This window comes from Loxodonta africana, chromosome 3 (assembly GCF_030014295.1).
Source record: "Loxodonta africana isolate mLoxAfr1 chromosome 3, mLoxAfr1.hap2, whole genome shotgun sequence".
In the NCBI taxonomy this organism is placed as follows: Eukaryota; Metazoa; Chordata; class Mammalia; order Proboscidea; family Elephantidae; genus Loxodonta; species Loxodonta africana.
The window spans coordinates 33,532,741-33,549,147 of NC_087344.1; the positions used below are offsets into that span (position 1 = coordinate 33,532,741).

The following is a 16,407-nucleotide window of genomic DNA, read 5'->3' on the forward strand; positions in this document are numbered from 1 at the left end:
ACCCTGTTGCTCTTGAATTCCCCACCTTTGTTTCTCTACCACTGCTCCTCCCTATCACTGTCTAGGTCTCTCTCTCCTACTATCTCTCCAACTCCAGTCTGTCTCGGCTTCTCTGGGTCCATCTCTCTCCCCACATCGGAGTCATCTTTGCAGACAGCCCCAGGCTGAGTCCATCCACAATCAAGTCTTCAGTCCATTCTTGTGTGACACTGCCCCCAGCCTGGCAATTTGTGATGGGAATCCCCCATCTCCCCCCATTAACCACTCCTCCAACCTTTCATATAAAAAGAGCAGGGAGAAATCAATAAGCTGTGAAGAATGTTTTCATGCACACAGTGTTTCCCAGGTTATACGTTCTTCTCATTGAGAATATGGAAGTTCCTGAGATGTGCCAAGCTCACCGCCTTCACCACACCCACCTTCCTGTCCAGCCTTAGAATCTCTGAGAGGGAGCTGTGATGGGGGTTGGAGAGGGAGAAGACCCATTTTCAGTTGTAAGGGGTGTCCCCTGCAAATGCCACTGCCCATAGGCCACCTTGAATGACTGCAGATGCCCTTGACTGAGCACCCACTGTGTGCCAGGCCCTGGCTGAGTATTCAGGACACAACAGTAACAAGACACATAAGAACTGTAGGTGCAAAAGTCCTGAGGTGAGATCAAGCTCAATGTGCAGTGGCGAAACTGTCAAAAATTAGGTGGACGGGCCGGAACACACCTGGCATCATGGGTGGTAGTGAGAGCTGTAGAACTGATATACATCAATGGGGAGCGATGGAGGACATGTGACATGGGGAGGACAAGATCTGATTTATGCTGGGAGGTGGAGGGACAGGAAGGAAGGAGTGGGGCCAGGGTAGGGCCGCTGAGGTGGAATGAAGGTGACGGTCCCCCTCATAGGTCCCTTTCCTGCACTGCATCACTCCCATGTGTTGGGCAATTGGAAACCTGTTGCTGTTGAGTCCATTCCAGCTCATAGCAACCCATAGTCTGTGTTTGTATTAAAAGGTTTAAGAGTGAGAACAAGTGGATGGGGATGGCATTCTGGTGCCAGGAAAGGCATGGGAAAAGGAAGCTTCAGGAAGGAGGTGGGCTTGGTTTGGGAAGGCTCAGGCCATAAGAGTAGAGGGATGGGAGAGGGGGGTATAGCAGGCAGGGCTGGATCAGGCCACCCTCAAGCCCCAGGCCGAGGGTCCGGGGGCAGTGGGGAGCCATGGAGGATGTGTGAGCAGGGGAGGGACACAGCTGATTTGTGGGTTTTAAGGAATCCTTGTGGTGCAATGGTTAAGCACTCGGTTACTAACTGAGAGGTTGGAGATTTGTACCCACTAGCGGCTCCATGAGAGAAAAGACCTGCAATCTGCTCCCATAAAAATTACAGTCTAGGAAACTCTTTGGGGGCAGTTCTACTCTGTCCTACAGGGTTGGTATAAGTCGGAATAGAGTTGACAGCACACGGCAATTACTCCCGGAGATGGGGCAGAGAGAAGGGACTGCGAAGAACCCACTCTCCCTGAGCCAGGATTCTCATCCACCCTACAATGTTTATTGAGTGTCGCCTGCACGCAGACAGGAGGGTGACGGCTAGGTTCACATGTCATCCCTCCAGTCCCCTCGCCGGGGTCTCCCCCTTCCCCTTCTGACCTAGCAGCCGAGAGGGCCAAGGAGCAGAGAGGAGCCTGGAGAGGAGGCTGCAGAGCCTCTCTGGGGCCTTAAGGGCAGTCCTTCCATGTCCCCAATCCTTAGATGGGAAAACTGAGGCCAGAGAAGAGCCGGAACTCTCTGAGTCACCCAGCAGAGACCAGGCAGGGCAGGGGGAAGTCCAGATGTCACGGGCTCAGCGCCTGGGGACAACACACTTCTCTTCCTACAGACGGTCCCGGCCCAGCGATGCCAGATTGCAGTAGACGGGCTGGGAGTTCCGGCTGATGCCCTCGTAGTTCATGTAGAAGTCGTCCTCTGGAGAGTGACCCCTGTGGGGACAGATGGAGAGGGGGAATTCAGGGGACAGGGACATCAGCTTTGAGAGGTCAAGAAAGTTCAAGGCCGCTGAGTCCACCTCCCCTAATATTTACAGAGGAAGGATTGCGGTGGGGGGAGGGGAAGATTCTGTAGAATCAGCGTTGTAACGCTGAAGTCCAAGGACCTTCGGCCCATACAAGATTTTTTTTTTCCTTCCTTAAACTTAAAATAGTTGCCACTTTTACATTAAAATCTAGACTTTGGTTTCCTCTTGAAAAACCAGAAGCTCCGCCCACACTCACCACAGGGAACCAAGAGGTTGGAGCCAAACAGTGGCTGCCCATTTAGATGGGAAATGTGCTCATGGATACCTTGAAGTAACAGACTTTGTGAGTCTGATATAAAAATAAATGTATAAGCACTCAGGGAAACTGAGAATGAGCTGTGTGACCTGGGGGAAGTGGTTTTGCATACACAGAATTGATCAGGAAGGGGGCGGCTTCTTTTGGATTTCTGACTACAGCAAGCAAAGCTCCAGAGAAGAGATTTCCCAGAACGCCCTAACCCCACCCCACACCCTAGTGGCTCTGCTTGTAAAATAGCACTTTGGGTAAGTGGTATCTACCAGTCACTCACACCTCCTTATGAATTACTCTGACCACATCGTAGGCAGATGGGCAGAGCTGGAAGTGAGAGTTTATTGCTTGTCTCTCCTTTTGCCTCCCTGTGTGATCAATGTTAGGCAAGTCATTCCCCTGGCCCCCTCAGCTTCTGTTTTCACAACTGTAAAATGTAGGATGGAAATGACATATCCAAGTCTAAGCAAAGTGATTTTGGAGTTTGGGAACATGATGGAGGCTGGCCTTGTGGCTTTATGAGCAACCATCTGAAACACAAACTGCAGCCTTAGCGAGCCCAGTACCTTCAATTCCTGACCACAGACCTCTTCTGCTTTCAATCCGTATTTGCGTCTGCTTTGCGTATACCCTCCTTTCCCATCAACAGCCTCCACTGGCTTCCCTGCCTCCAGGCGTGGATTCTGCTGCCCAGACACAGCCACGTCCACGTTCCCTTCCTGCCTGGATCCTCCCAGCCCCCTCCAGCCTTGGCCCTCAAGTCTCACCTTCTCAAACTCATTCACATTAGATTCCTTGTCCTCTCCCACCTCCTGGCCGTTCCCCTGCTGGTCCTAAAACGTAAAATTCTTTCCATTCCCTGATCCAACCAGGAAAACTTGAGCTTCTCCCAAGCCCAGCAAAATTGTCCAGAGGTATCGGGACTTTGTCGGGTAGAGGGAAGAGACGACCTCTTTGGTATCTCCTGTGTGTCAAGGGCATCCTATTGGCTCCACTTGTTAAAACTTTCATTGTTTAAGTGGTACCTATCAGTCACTCACACTTTATTATTAATTACTCAGCACATATAAGCTCTCCTGTTTCCCTTCTCATCAGATTCTGTTATCTCCCACCTCTAGGATTTGCCACTACTGGTCTCCACACCTGAAATTCTCTCCACTCTCTGATCCAGCCAGGAAAAGTTGAACTCATCTTTTTAAGCACAGCAAAACATCTAGAGGTGTCACAGCTTTGTGGTGGCAAAAGGGGCGTAGATGACTTCTTTGCTATTTCCTGTGTGTCAAGGGTAGATAGGGGTTGTACCCATGTTATGGAGATATTAACACAGTTTCAGAGACAGCCCTGGGTTACATGGGATTTGAGGCCAGGCTGACCTACCGCTAACCACGGAGCCCCTCTGCCTGGAGCACCCGCCTCCTCTCCCCCTGCCCTTGGCAGCCAGCACAGGGTTTGTGGGTTACGAAGGAGGAAACTTGTCCCATATACATGAACTCACTTCGTTCTTGCTTTCAACACCATGAAGCAGGGGCTCTTGTTATCCCCATTTTAGAGATGAGGAAACTAAGCCCAGAGAACTGAAGCTACTTGCCCAAGATCACACAGCTTGCAAGAAGCAGAGTAGGGATTTGAACCCCAGCTATCTAGCCCTATGAGTACTAGGAGGGTGACTCCAGAACATCCTAACCCCACCCAGATATCCTATGGGCTCTGCTTATAAAATGCCACCTTAGGCAAGTGTTGTCTATCAGTCACTCACACTTTAGTATGAATTACTCTAAACCCAAACGTCATTGTAGGGGGATGTGCAGGACTGGGAGTCAAAGTTTATTTTTTGTCTCTGCTTTTGTCTCACTGGATGTGGAAGTGTGGGGTCACTCACCCATGTTCAGCCAAGTGGTGCTCCTGGAAGCCAGGCCCAGCATCCTGCTGGCCCACAAACATGTTCTCGTAATCGGAAGAGTGGGGGCTGGACAGGGTGACCACTGGTGGCTGGGGGTTGCGGCCCTGACTGCTGTACCGTGGCTGCCAGCCCAAGCTGGGCCTGGGATTATCCTTGGCAGCGTTGGCTTTTCTCAGGCCACGGCTACTGGCCATCTGGTGCCTCCGGATTCTCCAGGCCAGCACAGACCCAGCGACAGCCAGCCCAAGGAGTAGGCATCCACCAGCCGCCAGGCCCCCGATGGTGCTTGGGGTCAGGCTAGAGGCACAGCTGGCCTCCAGGAAGGCCGAGAGGTTGCGCCAGGCACCCATGGACACATCCAGGCACTGCATGGGCAGCTGGTCAGAGCAGTTGTCACGCCGGACCTGGTGCCACACCTCCAGCCTACAGCCACAGTCAGCTTTCAGGTTCAGGTCACAGCGTGCAGCCAGCGTCCCGTCCACACGGTCCAGCAAGTTGCCTGTGACGTCCAGAATCTTCAGCGTCCCCAGGTTCTCAAAGAAGACTGGTGGGAGCTCACGTAGGCTGTTTGCGGATAGGTCCAGGACACTCACTCCGCTGGCCCGCAGAGACTGGTTCCAGGGCAGGCTCAGGCCCTTGTTACTGAAATTCAAGCACGTGTCCCGGAACTCCTTGGTCCAGTCCACGTTCCCCGAGAACACTGGGCATGAATATTCCTGGGTCGCTGCATCCTGTAGCACCAGCGGCAACAGCACCCACACCAGGGCGCCCCCCATTCAAGCGACCTAGGCAGAGACACCGGAACCCAAGCCCAACCTCAGTGCTGTGGTCACCTTCATCGCCACTGCCTGAGTTTATTATTTTTTTTTTGCAGGTCAGACCGCCTCTGAAATGGTAAAACCCTCACTGGGTGGCTCAGGCCCTGTTTAACCCTTACTCTCCCTTTCTGGAGAATGGGTGCTTAACCCGCCACACCTGGCCCAAGTGAGCCCTTTCCCCATTTCCCAGATGAACCCTCTCTGGGTTTCTCCATTTCCTTAACATTTCGGGTGCCCTCATTGGTCAAGACGGGACCCTATGAGAATGGGCAGTTGCAGTGAAAAAGGCCTGCCACTGCCCGCCCCCCAAAATTGTTTCTCCCAGAATTGTGGGCTCCCGGAGTCTCCGGATAGGTGGGGTGGGCGCTGCTGAAAGGGCCCCAGCTCTAGGTTCTGGACCCTGCACAGAGCCACGTTCCGGCACCTTTTTCCTACCTGCCAAGTCTCCTCTCTCGGCGGTGAGGGAGGGCTCTCACCTGGACGTAGGGGCCAGAGCGGCCGGCACCCTCCGTGGATCCGTTGTGGTCCCTGGCACACCCCTCAGGCTCTGCACCCCTCGACTCGGAGGGAAGAGGAACTGGTGTCCAGGCCGAGTGCAAAGGGGAAGAATGAAGAAGAGACAGAGATCCGCCCTCTCTCCCCACCTCCAGGGCTCTAGGCCCAGGGTTCCCACGGGAGGGGGAGGGGTGGCCCAGGATCCTTCTTCCCTCCTGCTGGAAACCAATGATTACATGGCCCCCATTGGCACTCCAAATGACCAACCCCTCATCAACTCACTTCCTGATCCCAAGGCAGTTTACTCCCAATCCATGCCCTCAATTATTCATTCGATAAAGAACACCAATGCTGGGCCCTGGCCAGGTGGTCAAGGTGCCCCAAGTCTTGGGAGGGGACAGAGCTGGACACAGACACAACTAGCCCTGCAGTTTCAGGACTGGGCCAGAAGGAGGGACAGGTCCTGGAAACACTTCCTAGAGGACAGGGCATTAGAGTTCGGGCTTCAATGCATGGGTAGGAATTGACCAGGGATTCCTAAAACCTGCTTTTGGGTAGGGTGGAGAGGAAAGGTGGATTGCCTGGCCTCTGTAAAGACTTGGAGCTTGCACACTTGTACAGTGATGCCTCTGTGCCAGAGGGGGCGTGAGGGAGACTCTGTGGAAGAGGGAACATTGAATCTGGGGCTCGGAGGCCAAGTTGCACTGGCCAGACAGAAATTAGTGCATTGGACTTTCCAGGCAGAAGGCAGAGCGGGAGCAAAGACCCAGTGGCTCCACAAGGCATGACCAGATGGGCCACCGTGGTTAGGAGGGGCTGGACTGGAAACACTGAGGTGCAGGGCTTTATCTCAGGGCAATGGGGAGCCAAAGTAGGTGTATGAGCAGGTGAGCGGCACTGTGTTGGAAGGAAAGATCCCTCTTGGGCACACCTGGGTGTCTAGAGGTGGGAAACCTGGGGAGGAGGCCAGGCCTGAGTCAGACTCAAGAGATAACAACAAAAGTGAGGTTGAGGAGGAAGTATGTGCAGGGGTGGGTGGGGAGGAGGCTCAGGGCTTAATGGGGGTGCTGGTATCAGACAGACCAGGTTCAAATCCATTCCAGTCTTGACATGCTATGACCTTAACTTCTCTCTGACTCAGTTTCCACATCTGTAAAATGGGATAAATGCTAAGTCTTCCCCTGGATCTAGAAGGCTAGGAGTCCGGTCTCTTCTCTGCTTCCCCTAGCTTCTTCCTGTCCTCAGCCGCCACCTTCCATCTTCAAACTGAGGGGACCTCATAAATGTCATGAGCTCAGGCTCTGGAGAAAGGCCACAAATTCCCTTCAACTCACCCACAGAAGGCCTAGATCTCACTCTAGGAGAAGACTGCCAGTCATGACCTGAAATAGCTTTTATTTTCTTCTATCAGATTGGGAAAAACTCAAAGGTATGGCCAGGCTGGGGGGAAGGGTCACCCACATTGCTGGGGGGAGCATCCATGGTGCAGCCGGTTGGGGTAGCCCCCCTGGTAGTGGCCACAGGAAATATGAGCAAGTGTGCCAGCAACTCAGCAGTTCCCCTCCTGGGAATTTACCCTCCTGACACATTTGCATGTTTGGGAAATGACATGAGTATGAAGGGATAAACATGATGTGGTCCATTCGTACAAGGGATTAAATCAAAAAGCCAAACTCCCTGCCATTAAGTCAATTTCAACTCATAGCGACCCTGTAGGACAGAGTAGAACAGCCCCACAGGCTTTCCAAGGCTGTAAATCTTTCCGAAGCAGACTGCTACATCTTTCTCCCGCGGAGCAGCTGGCAGGTTCGAACTGCCAACCTTTCAGATAGCAGCTGAGTGCTTAATGGGAATATCACTCAGCCATAAAAAGGAATGAAGCACCGACTCATGATATCAACATGGATGAATCTCAAAATCATGATGCTCAGTGAGAGAAGCCAGACACAAAACACCACGTAGTGAATGGTCCGCTTACATGAAATGTCCAAATCCACAGAGACAGAAAGTAGATTCGTGGTTGCCAGGGGTTGAAGGTAAAGGGGTGGGGAACAACTGCTAATAGGTATGAGGTATCTTTTTGGGGTGACGAGAACATTCTAGAACTAGATAGAGGTGGTGGTTGCGCGGCATGGTGAATGTATTTAACGCTATTGAATTGTGCACTTTAAAACGGTAAATTTGGTACTGTGAGTATTTTACCGCAATAAAAAAGAGAAAGTTGTTGTTAGGTGCCATCAAGTCAGTTCCGACTCATAGTGTACAACAAGAACGAAACACTGCCCAGTCCTGCGCAGGTCTCACAATCATCATGATGCTTGAGCCGACTGTGGCAGCTGCTGTGCTAAAGCATCTCATTGTCGGTCTTCCTCTTTTTCACTCACCGTCTATTTTACCAACATGATGTTTTTGATGTCTTTCTCCAGGGAGTGATCCCTCCTGATAACATGTCCAAAGTACATGAGATGAAGTCTCACCATCCTTGCCTCTAAGGAGCATTCTGACTGTACTTCTTCCAAGACAGATTTGTTAATTCTTCCAGCAGTCCACGGTATAATCAATATTCTTCGTCAACACCATAATTCAAAGCCTTCAATTCTCTTTAGGTCTTCCTTATTCATTGCCCAGCTTTCACATGCAGACAAGGCGATTGAAAATAACATGGCTTCAGTTAGGCGCACTTAGTCCCTAAAGTGAATTCTTTGCTTTTTAGCACTTTAAAGAGGTTTCTTGCAGGAGATTTGCCCAATGCAATGCGTCCTTTGCTTTCTTGACTACTGCTTCCGTGGGTGTTGATTGTGGATCCAAGCAAAATGAAATTCTTGACAACTTCGCTATTTTCTCCATTCATAGTGATATTGCTTCTTGGTCCATCTGTGAGGATTTTTGTTTTCTGTATATTGAGGTGCAATCTGTACTGCAGGCTGTGGTCTTTGATCTTCATCAGTAAGTGCTTCAAGTCCTCTTGCAGCAAGCAAGGTTGTGTCAGCTGCATAACACAGGTTGTTAATGAGTCTTTCCCCAGTCCTGATGCCCCCATTCTTCATATAGTCCAGTTTCTCGTATCATTTGCTCAGCATACAGTCTGAATAGGTACGGTGAAAGAATACAACCGTGACACACGCTTTTCCTGACTTTAAACCAATCAGTATCCCCTTGTTCTGTCCGAACAACTGCCTCTTGATCTATGTAAAGGTTCCTCATGAGCACAATGAAGTGTTCTGGAATTCTCATCCTTTGCAATGTTAACTGCAATTTGTTATGATTCACACAGTCAAATGCCTTTGCATTGTCAATAAAACACAGGTCAACATCTTTCTGGTATTCCCTGCTTTCAGCCAGGATCCATCTGACATCAGCAATGAGATCCCTGGTTCGATGTCCTCTTTTGAATCTAGCTTGAATTTCTGGCAGTTCTCCGTCGATGTACCACTACAGCTGATTTTGAGTGATTTTCAGTAAAATTTTACTTGTGTGTGACATTAACGATATTGTTCGATAATTTCCACATTCTGTTAGACCACCTTTCTTTGGAACAGGCACTAATATGGATCCCTCTCAGTCTTCCAAATATCTTGGCATCGAAGTGTGGTACCTCCAGGGCTACATCCATTTGTGGAAAAATCTCAATTGATATTCCGCCAATTCCTGGAACCTTGTTTTTCGCCAACGCCTTCAGTGCAGCTTGGACTTCTTCCTTCAGTACCATTGGTTCTTAATTATAAAAAAGTGAAAGAAAAGGCAAAAAAAAAAAAAGACACATGTACAAGATGATTCATTGAAACGCCGTTTGTTATTTCAAGGATTGGTTAAATCAGTAACAGTTCAGACTCCTAAAGGCAAGATTATACATCTCTAGGAATCCCTGAGTGCTGCAAACAGTTCACACACTCACTGTTAACCAAAAGTTTGGAGATTTGAGTCCACACAGAGGTGCCTCAGAAGAAAGGCCTGGCAATCATCTTCTGGAAAACCAGCGACTGAAAACCTCATGGAGGACAGTTTCACTCTGACACACATGGGGTTGCCCGGAGTCAGAGCTGACTTGACAGCAATGGGTTACGAAGTGCTAAGAAAACACTCATTCATTCCTTCCACAAACATTTATTAAACTCCTACTGGGTGCCAGGCCCTAGTCTCGGAGCTGTGGATACAGCCGTGGACAAAATAGACAGACTCCCTTTTTCCTGTGGGTCTTGTGGTTTATTTGGGTAAACCAACAACAGAGACAATCTAGCGGTAAAATAAATAACATGCCAGGCTGTGGGAAGTGAAAGAGACAAGTAAAACTGGGAAGGGGACAACAAGGGGACACCTTTGTTATGAGACCATTAATTAAGGAAGCTCTTATTGAGAAGAGGTCGTCTGAGTAAGGAAGCGATGGAGAAGCCATGTGGGGACGTGGCTGAATGGCTTCCCAGGAACACCAGCAGCCCTTCCAAAGGCCCGGAGGTTGGAAGAGATACCATCAGCAAGATAAAACGTGAAATGAAAAGAGCAAATTATAAGCGTCCAGGTTTCATTGGAGGAAAGAAACTCTGGATTAAATACAGGCACCAAATACCTGTGGCTGCCTCTTAGCAGAAGGCCGTGGGAAGAGGCTTTACTGTACGCCGCTTTATATTTTTAATTTTAGAGTCCTGTCAGATCATGTGAACATAAATCATTCTCAATAAATTCAGCTAGAAGGTGGAAGCCAACCAGCAGCCACACATGTGACCCAGCAGACGTCGAGGACCAGAGGGAGGGATGGAGGATCTCTGGCCAGTGTGGGTTTGGATGCGGAAGGCGTCCCCCAAGCCTCACATCCCAGCAGGCTGCTGGGGGTTGAGTCAGCATGTTTAGCTCTAGGGCCTCTTAGAAAAGGGGGGAATTGGGAAATGAGGAAGCACCCCACACTCCAGCTGCAGGTGGTGGGGACCTGGAGCCTGGGTATTGGGGTCTGGAGTCAGGGCAGAGGGCTTGGGGTCTGGGGTACCAGGAGTCTGAGGGAGTCTGAGGACTGGCGGACATGGGGTCTGGAGGTGGAGTAGGGGTTCTGGGGTCTGAGGGACCCAAGGTCTGGGGACCAGGGTTCTGGGGGACCTGGAGTCTGGGGGCCAGGGATCTGGGGACCAGGGGTCTGAGGACTGGGGTCTGGGGACCAAGGGTCTGGGAACTAGTGGTCTGGGGGGGCCTGGGTTCTGGGGGACCAGAGGTCTGAGGGACCTGGGGCCTGGAGACAAGGGTTCTGGGGAACCAGTGGTCTGGGGACCTGAGGTTGGGGAACCAGGGGCATGGGGTCTGGAGGTCCTGGGGTCTGGAGACTATGGGTCTGGTAGACCCAATATCTGGGACACCTGGGGTCTGTGGATCAGGTGTCTAGAGGACTTGGTTCTGGAGACCAGGGTTCTGGGGTACCAGGGTTCTGGGGACGTCCAGTCTAGGACATGTGAGTTCTGGGAACCACGGATCTGGGGACCTGGGTTCTGTAGGGTATGAGGTCTGGGAGACCTGGATTCAGGCGTTCTTTCCACAGGTCTAGTTGGCCCACCCCCCTGACCCTCCCCTTCCTCTTCACCTCCCACCAACCCACCGGGGCTGAAGGGTCTTAGCAAGCTTCAGGAGGGCACATCAGGTGCTTCTCCTCTGCTCCCCTGTTGCCCCCTGAGGGGATCCCAGGCCTGAGTCAGTCTCAGCAGAGCTAGACTGCGAGCACAGCAACCTGCAGAGACCCCCAATGACACTCAGAGACAAGAGGGACACCCAGGGACCCTCAGTGATATTTAAAGACACCCAGAGATGCACAGAGACAACCAGAGACCCCCAGAGACAGACAGAGCCGCAGAGACCCTCAGTGACTTTCTGAAACGGAGACCCTCAGAGAAAGCCAGAGACAGAGAGATACCCAGAGACAGAGATAGGCAGGAAAGCCCCTGGGGTGGCCTAGTCCCAGGGTCACCAATGTGTGGTCTTCTCACCTCAGCCACATTTACCAAGCAGCGACAGATAACCTTGTGCCTATCTCCCCTCGACACATGAGATGTCAAGCTTGATCCGACCTCAAGGCCTTTGTGCCTACTGAGCAACCATCTGAAACACAAACTGCTGCCTTAGCGAGCCCAGTACCTTCAATTCCTGACCACAGACAACTTCTGCTTTCAATTCATATTTGCATCTGCTTGGCATATACCCTCCTTTCCCATCAACAGCCTCCACTGGCTTCCCTGCCTCCAGGCCTGGATTCTGCTGCCGAAACACAGCCATGTCCACGTTCCCTTTCTGCTTAGATCCTCCCAGCCCCTTCCAGCCTCAAGTCTCACCTTCTCCAATGTCATTTACATTAAATTCCTTGTCCTCTCCCACCTCCTGGCCTTTCTCCTGCTGGCCCAAAAACATGAAATTCTTTCCATTCCCTGATCCAATCAGGAAAGCTGAGCTCCCAAGCCCAGCAAAATAGTCCAGAGGTATCCGGACCTTGTCTGGGAGAGGGCAGAGACAATCTCTTTGGTATCTCCTATGTGTAAAGGGCATCCTATTGGCTCCACTTGTTAAAACTTTAGTGGTGCCTGTCAGTCACTCACACGTTAGTATGAATTACTCAGACCAAAACTCTCCTGTTTCCCTTCCCAAAAGCCATTCATATCAGATTCTTTATCTCCCACATCCAAGACTTTGCTCCTGCTGATCCCCCCACATGTGAAATTCTCTTCACTCCCAGATTCAACCAGGAAAAGGTGAATTCATCTTTTTAAGCACAACAAAACCTCCAGAGGTGTCACAGCTTTGTGGTGGGGACAGGGACATGGATGACTTCTTTGGTATTTCTTGTGTATCAAGGGGGTACGGGAGACTGTACCCATTTGCTGGAGGCATTAACAGAGTTTCAGAGATGGCCCTGGGTTACGCAGGATTTGAGGCCAGACTGGCCTACTGCCGACCACAGAGGCCCTCTGCCTGGAGCATTCGCCTTCTATCCTCTGCTCTTGGGAGCCAGAATAGGGTTTGTCGGTCATAAAGGCAGAAATTTGTCCCATATACATGAACTCACTTCATTCTTACCTCCAACACAAGGCAAGGGCTCTTGCTATCCGCATTTTGGAGATGAGGAAACTAAGTCCAGAGAGCTGAAGCTACTTGCCCAAGATAACACATCTTGCAAGGAGCAGAGAAGGGATTTGAACTCCTGTTGTCTAGCACTAGCTCTTAACCATCCTAGAAGGATGCCTCCAGAACATCCTAACCCCACCCCACATCCTATGGGCTCTGTTCATAAATTAGGTAAGTATTGTCTATCAGTCACTCACATTTTAATATGAATTACTCTGAACACAAAAGTCATTGTAGTGGGGTGCACAGGACTGGGAGTCAAGGTTTATTTCTCGTGTCTGCTTTTGCCTTATGGGAAGTGGAAGTGTGGGGTCACTCACCCATGTTTGGCCAGGTGGTGCTCCTGGAAGCCAGGCCCAGCAGCCTGTTGGCCCACGAACATGTTCTCATAATTGGAAGTGTGGGGGCTGGACAGGGTGACCCTGGGGACTTGAGGTTGTGGCCCCGACTTCTGTACTGCGGCTGCCAGCCCAAGCTGAGCCAAGGATCATCCTTGGCAGCATTGCCTTTTCCCAGGCCATGGCTACCGGCCACCTAGCGCCTCTGGAGCCTCCAGGCCAGCACAGGCCCAGCGATGGCCAGCCAGAGGAGCAGGCATCCACCAACTGCCAGCCCCCTGACGGTGCTCAGGGCCCAGCTGGGGGCACAGGTGGCCTCCAGGAAGGCTGAGAGGTTGGGCCAGGCAACCATGGCCACATCCAGGCACTGCAAGGGCAGCTGGTCAGAGCAGTTGTCACGCCGGACCTGGTGCCACACCTCCAGCCTACAATTGGATTTCAGGTTCAGGTCACAGCATGCAGCCACTGTCCCATCCATGCAGTCCAGCAAGTTGCCTGTGACGTCCAGAATCTTCAGCGTCCCCAGGGTCTAGAAGAAGACTGGTGGGAGCTCATGTAGGGTGTTTGCACACAGGTCCAGGACACTCACTCTGCTGAGCCACAGAGACTGGTTCTGGGGCAGGCTCAGGCCCTTGTTACTGAAATTCAAGCACGTGTCCAGGAACTCCTTGGTCCAGTCCACGTTCCCCGAGAACACGGGGCATGAATATTCCTGGGTCCCTGCATCCTGTAACACCAGCGGCAACAGCACCCACACCAGGGCGCCCCCCATTCAAGCGACCTAGGCAGAGACACCGGAACCCAAGCCCAACTTCAGTGCTGTGGTCACCTTCATCGCCACTGCCTGAGTTTATTATTCTTTTTTAAACAGCTCAGACCGCTTCTAAAATGGTAAAACCTTCACTGGGTGGCTCAGGCCCTGTCTAAGTCTCAGTCTCCCTTTCTGGAGAATGGGTGCTTAACCCGCCACACCTGGCCCAAGTGAGCCTTTTCCCCATTTCCCAAATGAACCCTCTCTGGGTTTCTCCATGGTGCCAACATTTCGGGCGCCCTCATTGGTCAAGACGGGACGATATGCAAATGTGCAGTTGCAGTAGAAACGTTCCCGCTACTGCCCTCTACACGGTTTCTCCCAGAACTGCAGGCGCCTGGAGTCTCGGGATAAGGTGGGCTGGGCGCTGCTGAAAGGGCCCCAGCCCTGGGTTCTGGACCCTGCACAGAGCCACGTTCCGGCACCTTTTTCCTACCTGCCAAGTCTCCTCTCTCGGCGGTGCGGGAGAGCTCTCACCTGGACGTAGGGGCCAGAGGTGCCGGCACCCTCCGTGGATCCGTTGTGGTCCCTGGCACACCCCTCAGGCTCTGCACCCCTCGACTCGGAGGGAAGAGGAACTGGTGTCCAGGCCCAGCGCAAAGGGGAAGAATGAAGAAGATACAGAGATCTTTGCCCCCCCACCCCGCGCTCTTCCGCCTGAGAGGCCTCTAGGCCCGGGGTTGTCACCGGAGGGGGAGGGGCGGCCCAGGGTCTTTCTTCCCTCTCGCTGGAAACCAATGATTACACGGCCCCCATTGGCACCCCAAATGACTGACCCCTCATCAGCTCACTTCCTGATCCCAAGGCAGTTTACTCCCAATCCATGCCCTCAATTATTCATTCAATAAAGAACACCAATGCTGGGCCCTGGCCAAGTGGTCAAGGAGCCCCAAGTCTTGGGAGGGGACAGAGCTGGACACAGACACAACTAGCCCTGCAGTTTCAGGACTGGGCCAGAAGGAGAGACAGGTCCTGGAAACACTTCCTAGAGGACAGGGCATTAGAGTTCGGGCTTCAGTGCATGGGTAGGAATTGACCAGGGATTCCTAAAACCTGCTTTTGGGTAGGGTGGAGAGGAAAGGTGGATTGCCCGGCCTCTGTAAAGACTTGGAGCTTGCACACTTGTACAGTGATGCCTCTGTGCCAGAGGGGGCATAAGGGAGACTGTATGGAAAACGGGACATTGAATCTGGGGCTCAGAGGCCAAGTTGCATTGGCCAGACAGAAATTAGTGCATTGGACTTTCCAGGCAGAAGGCACAGCGGGAGCAAAGACCCAGTGGCTCCACAAGGCATGACCAGATGGGCCACTGTGGTTAGGAGGGGCTGGACTGGAAACACTGAGGTGCAGGGCCTTATCTCAGGGCAATGGGGAGCCAAAGTAGGTGTATGAGCAGGTAAGCGGCACTGTGTTGGAAGGAAAGATCCCTCTGGGGCGAACCTGGGTGTCTGGAGATGGGAAACCTGGGGAGGAGGCCAGGCCTGAGTCAGACTCCAGACATAATGACTAAAGTGAGGTTGAGGAGGGAGTGTGTGGGGAAGGGGCTCAGGGCCTAATAGAGGTGCTGGTATCAGACAGACCAGGTTCAAATCCATTCCAGCCTTAACATGCTGTGACCTTAACTTCTCTCTGACTCAGTTTCCACATCTGTAAAATGGGATAAATGCTAAGTCTTCCCCTGGATCTAAAAGGCTAGGAGTCCGGTCTCCCCGTTTCCCCTAGCTTCCTCCTGTCGTCAACTTCCACCTTCCATCTTCAAATTCCAGGGACCCCATAAATGTCATGAGCTGAGGCTCTGGAGAAAGGCTGCAAATTCCTTTCAACCCACCCACAGAGAGGGTAGACCTCACTCTAACAGAAGCCTGCCAATCATGACCTGAGATAGCTTTTATTTTCTTCTATCAGATTGGGAAAAACTCAAAGGTGTGGCCAGGCTGGGGGGAAGGGTCACCCACATTGCTGGGGGGAGCATCCATGGTGCAGCCCAGATGGGGAGGTCTCCCTGGCAGTAGCCACAGGAAATATGAGCCAGCATGCCAGCAATCCAGCAGTTCCCCTCCTGGGAATTTACCCTCCTGGCACATTTGCATGTTTGGGAAATGACATGAGTATGAAGGGATAAACACTATGTGGTCCATTCGTACAAGGGATTAAATCAAAAAACCAGACTCCCTGCCATCAAGTCAATTTCAACTCATAGCGACCGTGTAGGACAGAGTAGAACAGCCAGCCCCACAGGCTTTCCAAGGCTGTAAATCTTTCCGAAGCAGACTGCCACATCTTTCTTCAGAAGAGCAGCTGGCAGGTTCGAACTGCCAACCTTTCAGATAGCAGCTGAGTGCTTAATGGGAATATCACTCAGCCATAAAAAGGAATGAAGCACTGATTCATGCTACCAACATGGATGAATCTTGAAATCATGACGCTCAGTGAGAGAAGCCAGACACAAAAGACCACATAGTGTATGGTCCACTTACATGAAATGTCCAGAACAGGCAAATCCATAGAGACAGAAAGTAGATTCGTGGTTGCCAGGGCCTGGGGGTAAAGGGGTGGGGAACCACTGCTAATAGGCATGAGGTCTTCTTTTGAGGTGATGAGAACATTCTAGAACTAGATAGAGGTGGTGGTTGTACAGCA

The 16,407-nt window shown here is 51.7% G+C and overlaps 1 protein-coding gene across 3 annotated transcripts; it reads right to left on the reverse strand.

Moving 5' to 3' along the window:
- Positions 1-1,522: 1,522 nt before the first annotated feature.
- On the reverse strand, positions 1,523-5,644 carry LRRC25 (leucine rich repeat containing 25). 3 transcript variants are annotated; one of them, XR_010321260.1, is made up of 4 exons: positions 5,470-5,644; positions 4,196-5,001; positions 3,460-3,588; positions 1,861-1,971 (listed from the first exon to the last, which is right to left on the reverse strand). XR_010321260.1 is itself a non-coding variant. In XM_064280976.1 (3 exons), the coding sequence occupies exons 2-3, from the start codon at positions 4,990-4,992 to the stop codon at positions 1,866-1,868; spliced, it is 903 nt and encodes a 300-aa protein (XP_064137046.1). In that variant the 5' UTR covers positions 4,993-5,001; positions 5,511-5,644; the 3' UTR covers positions 1,523-1,865. The 3 variants fall into 3 exon arrangements, 2 of the variants coding, with proteins under 2 accessions (XP_064137046.1, XP_023407979.2); XM_064280976.1 differs by lacking the exon at positions 3,460-3,588 and having other exon boundaries at positions 1,523-1,971; positions 5,511-5,644; XM_023552211.2 differs by lacking the exon at positions 3,460-3,588 and having other exon boundaries at positions 1,523-1,971; positions 5,470-5,638.
- Between the last annotated feature and the right edge of the window lie 10,763 nt (positions 5,645-16,407).

Bases quoted from the DNA above. Each gene is read 5' to 3' on its own strand.
- LRRC25 (XM_064280976.1), bottom strand. From the start codon at position 4,992: ATGGGGGGCGCCCTGGTGTGGGTGCTGTTGCCGCTGGTGCTACAGGAT. The intron at 1,972-4,195 runs GTGAGTGACCCC...CTGTCCCCACAG, and splicing joins CACCACTTGGCTGAACATGG to GGGTCACTCTCCAGAGGACG.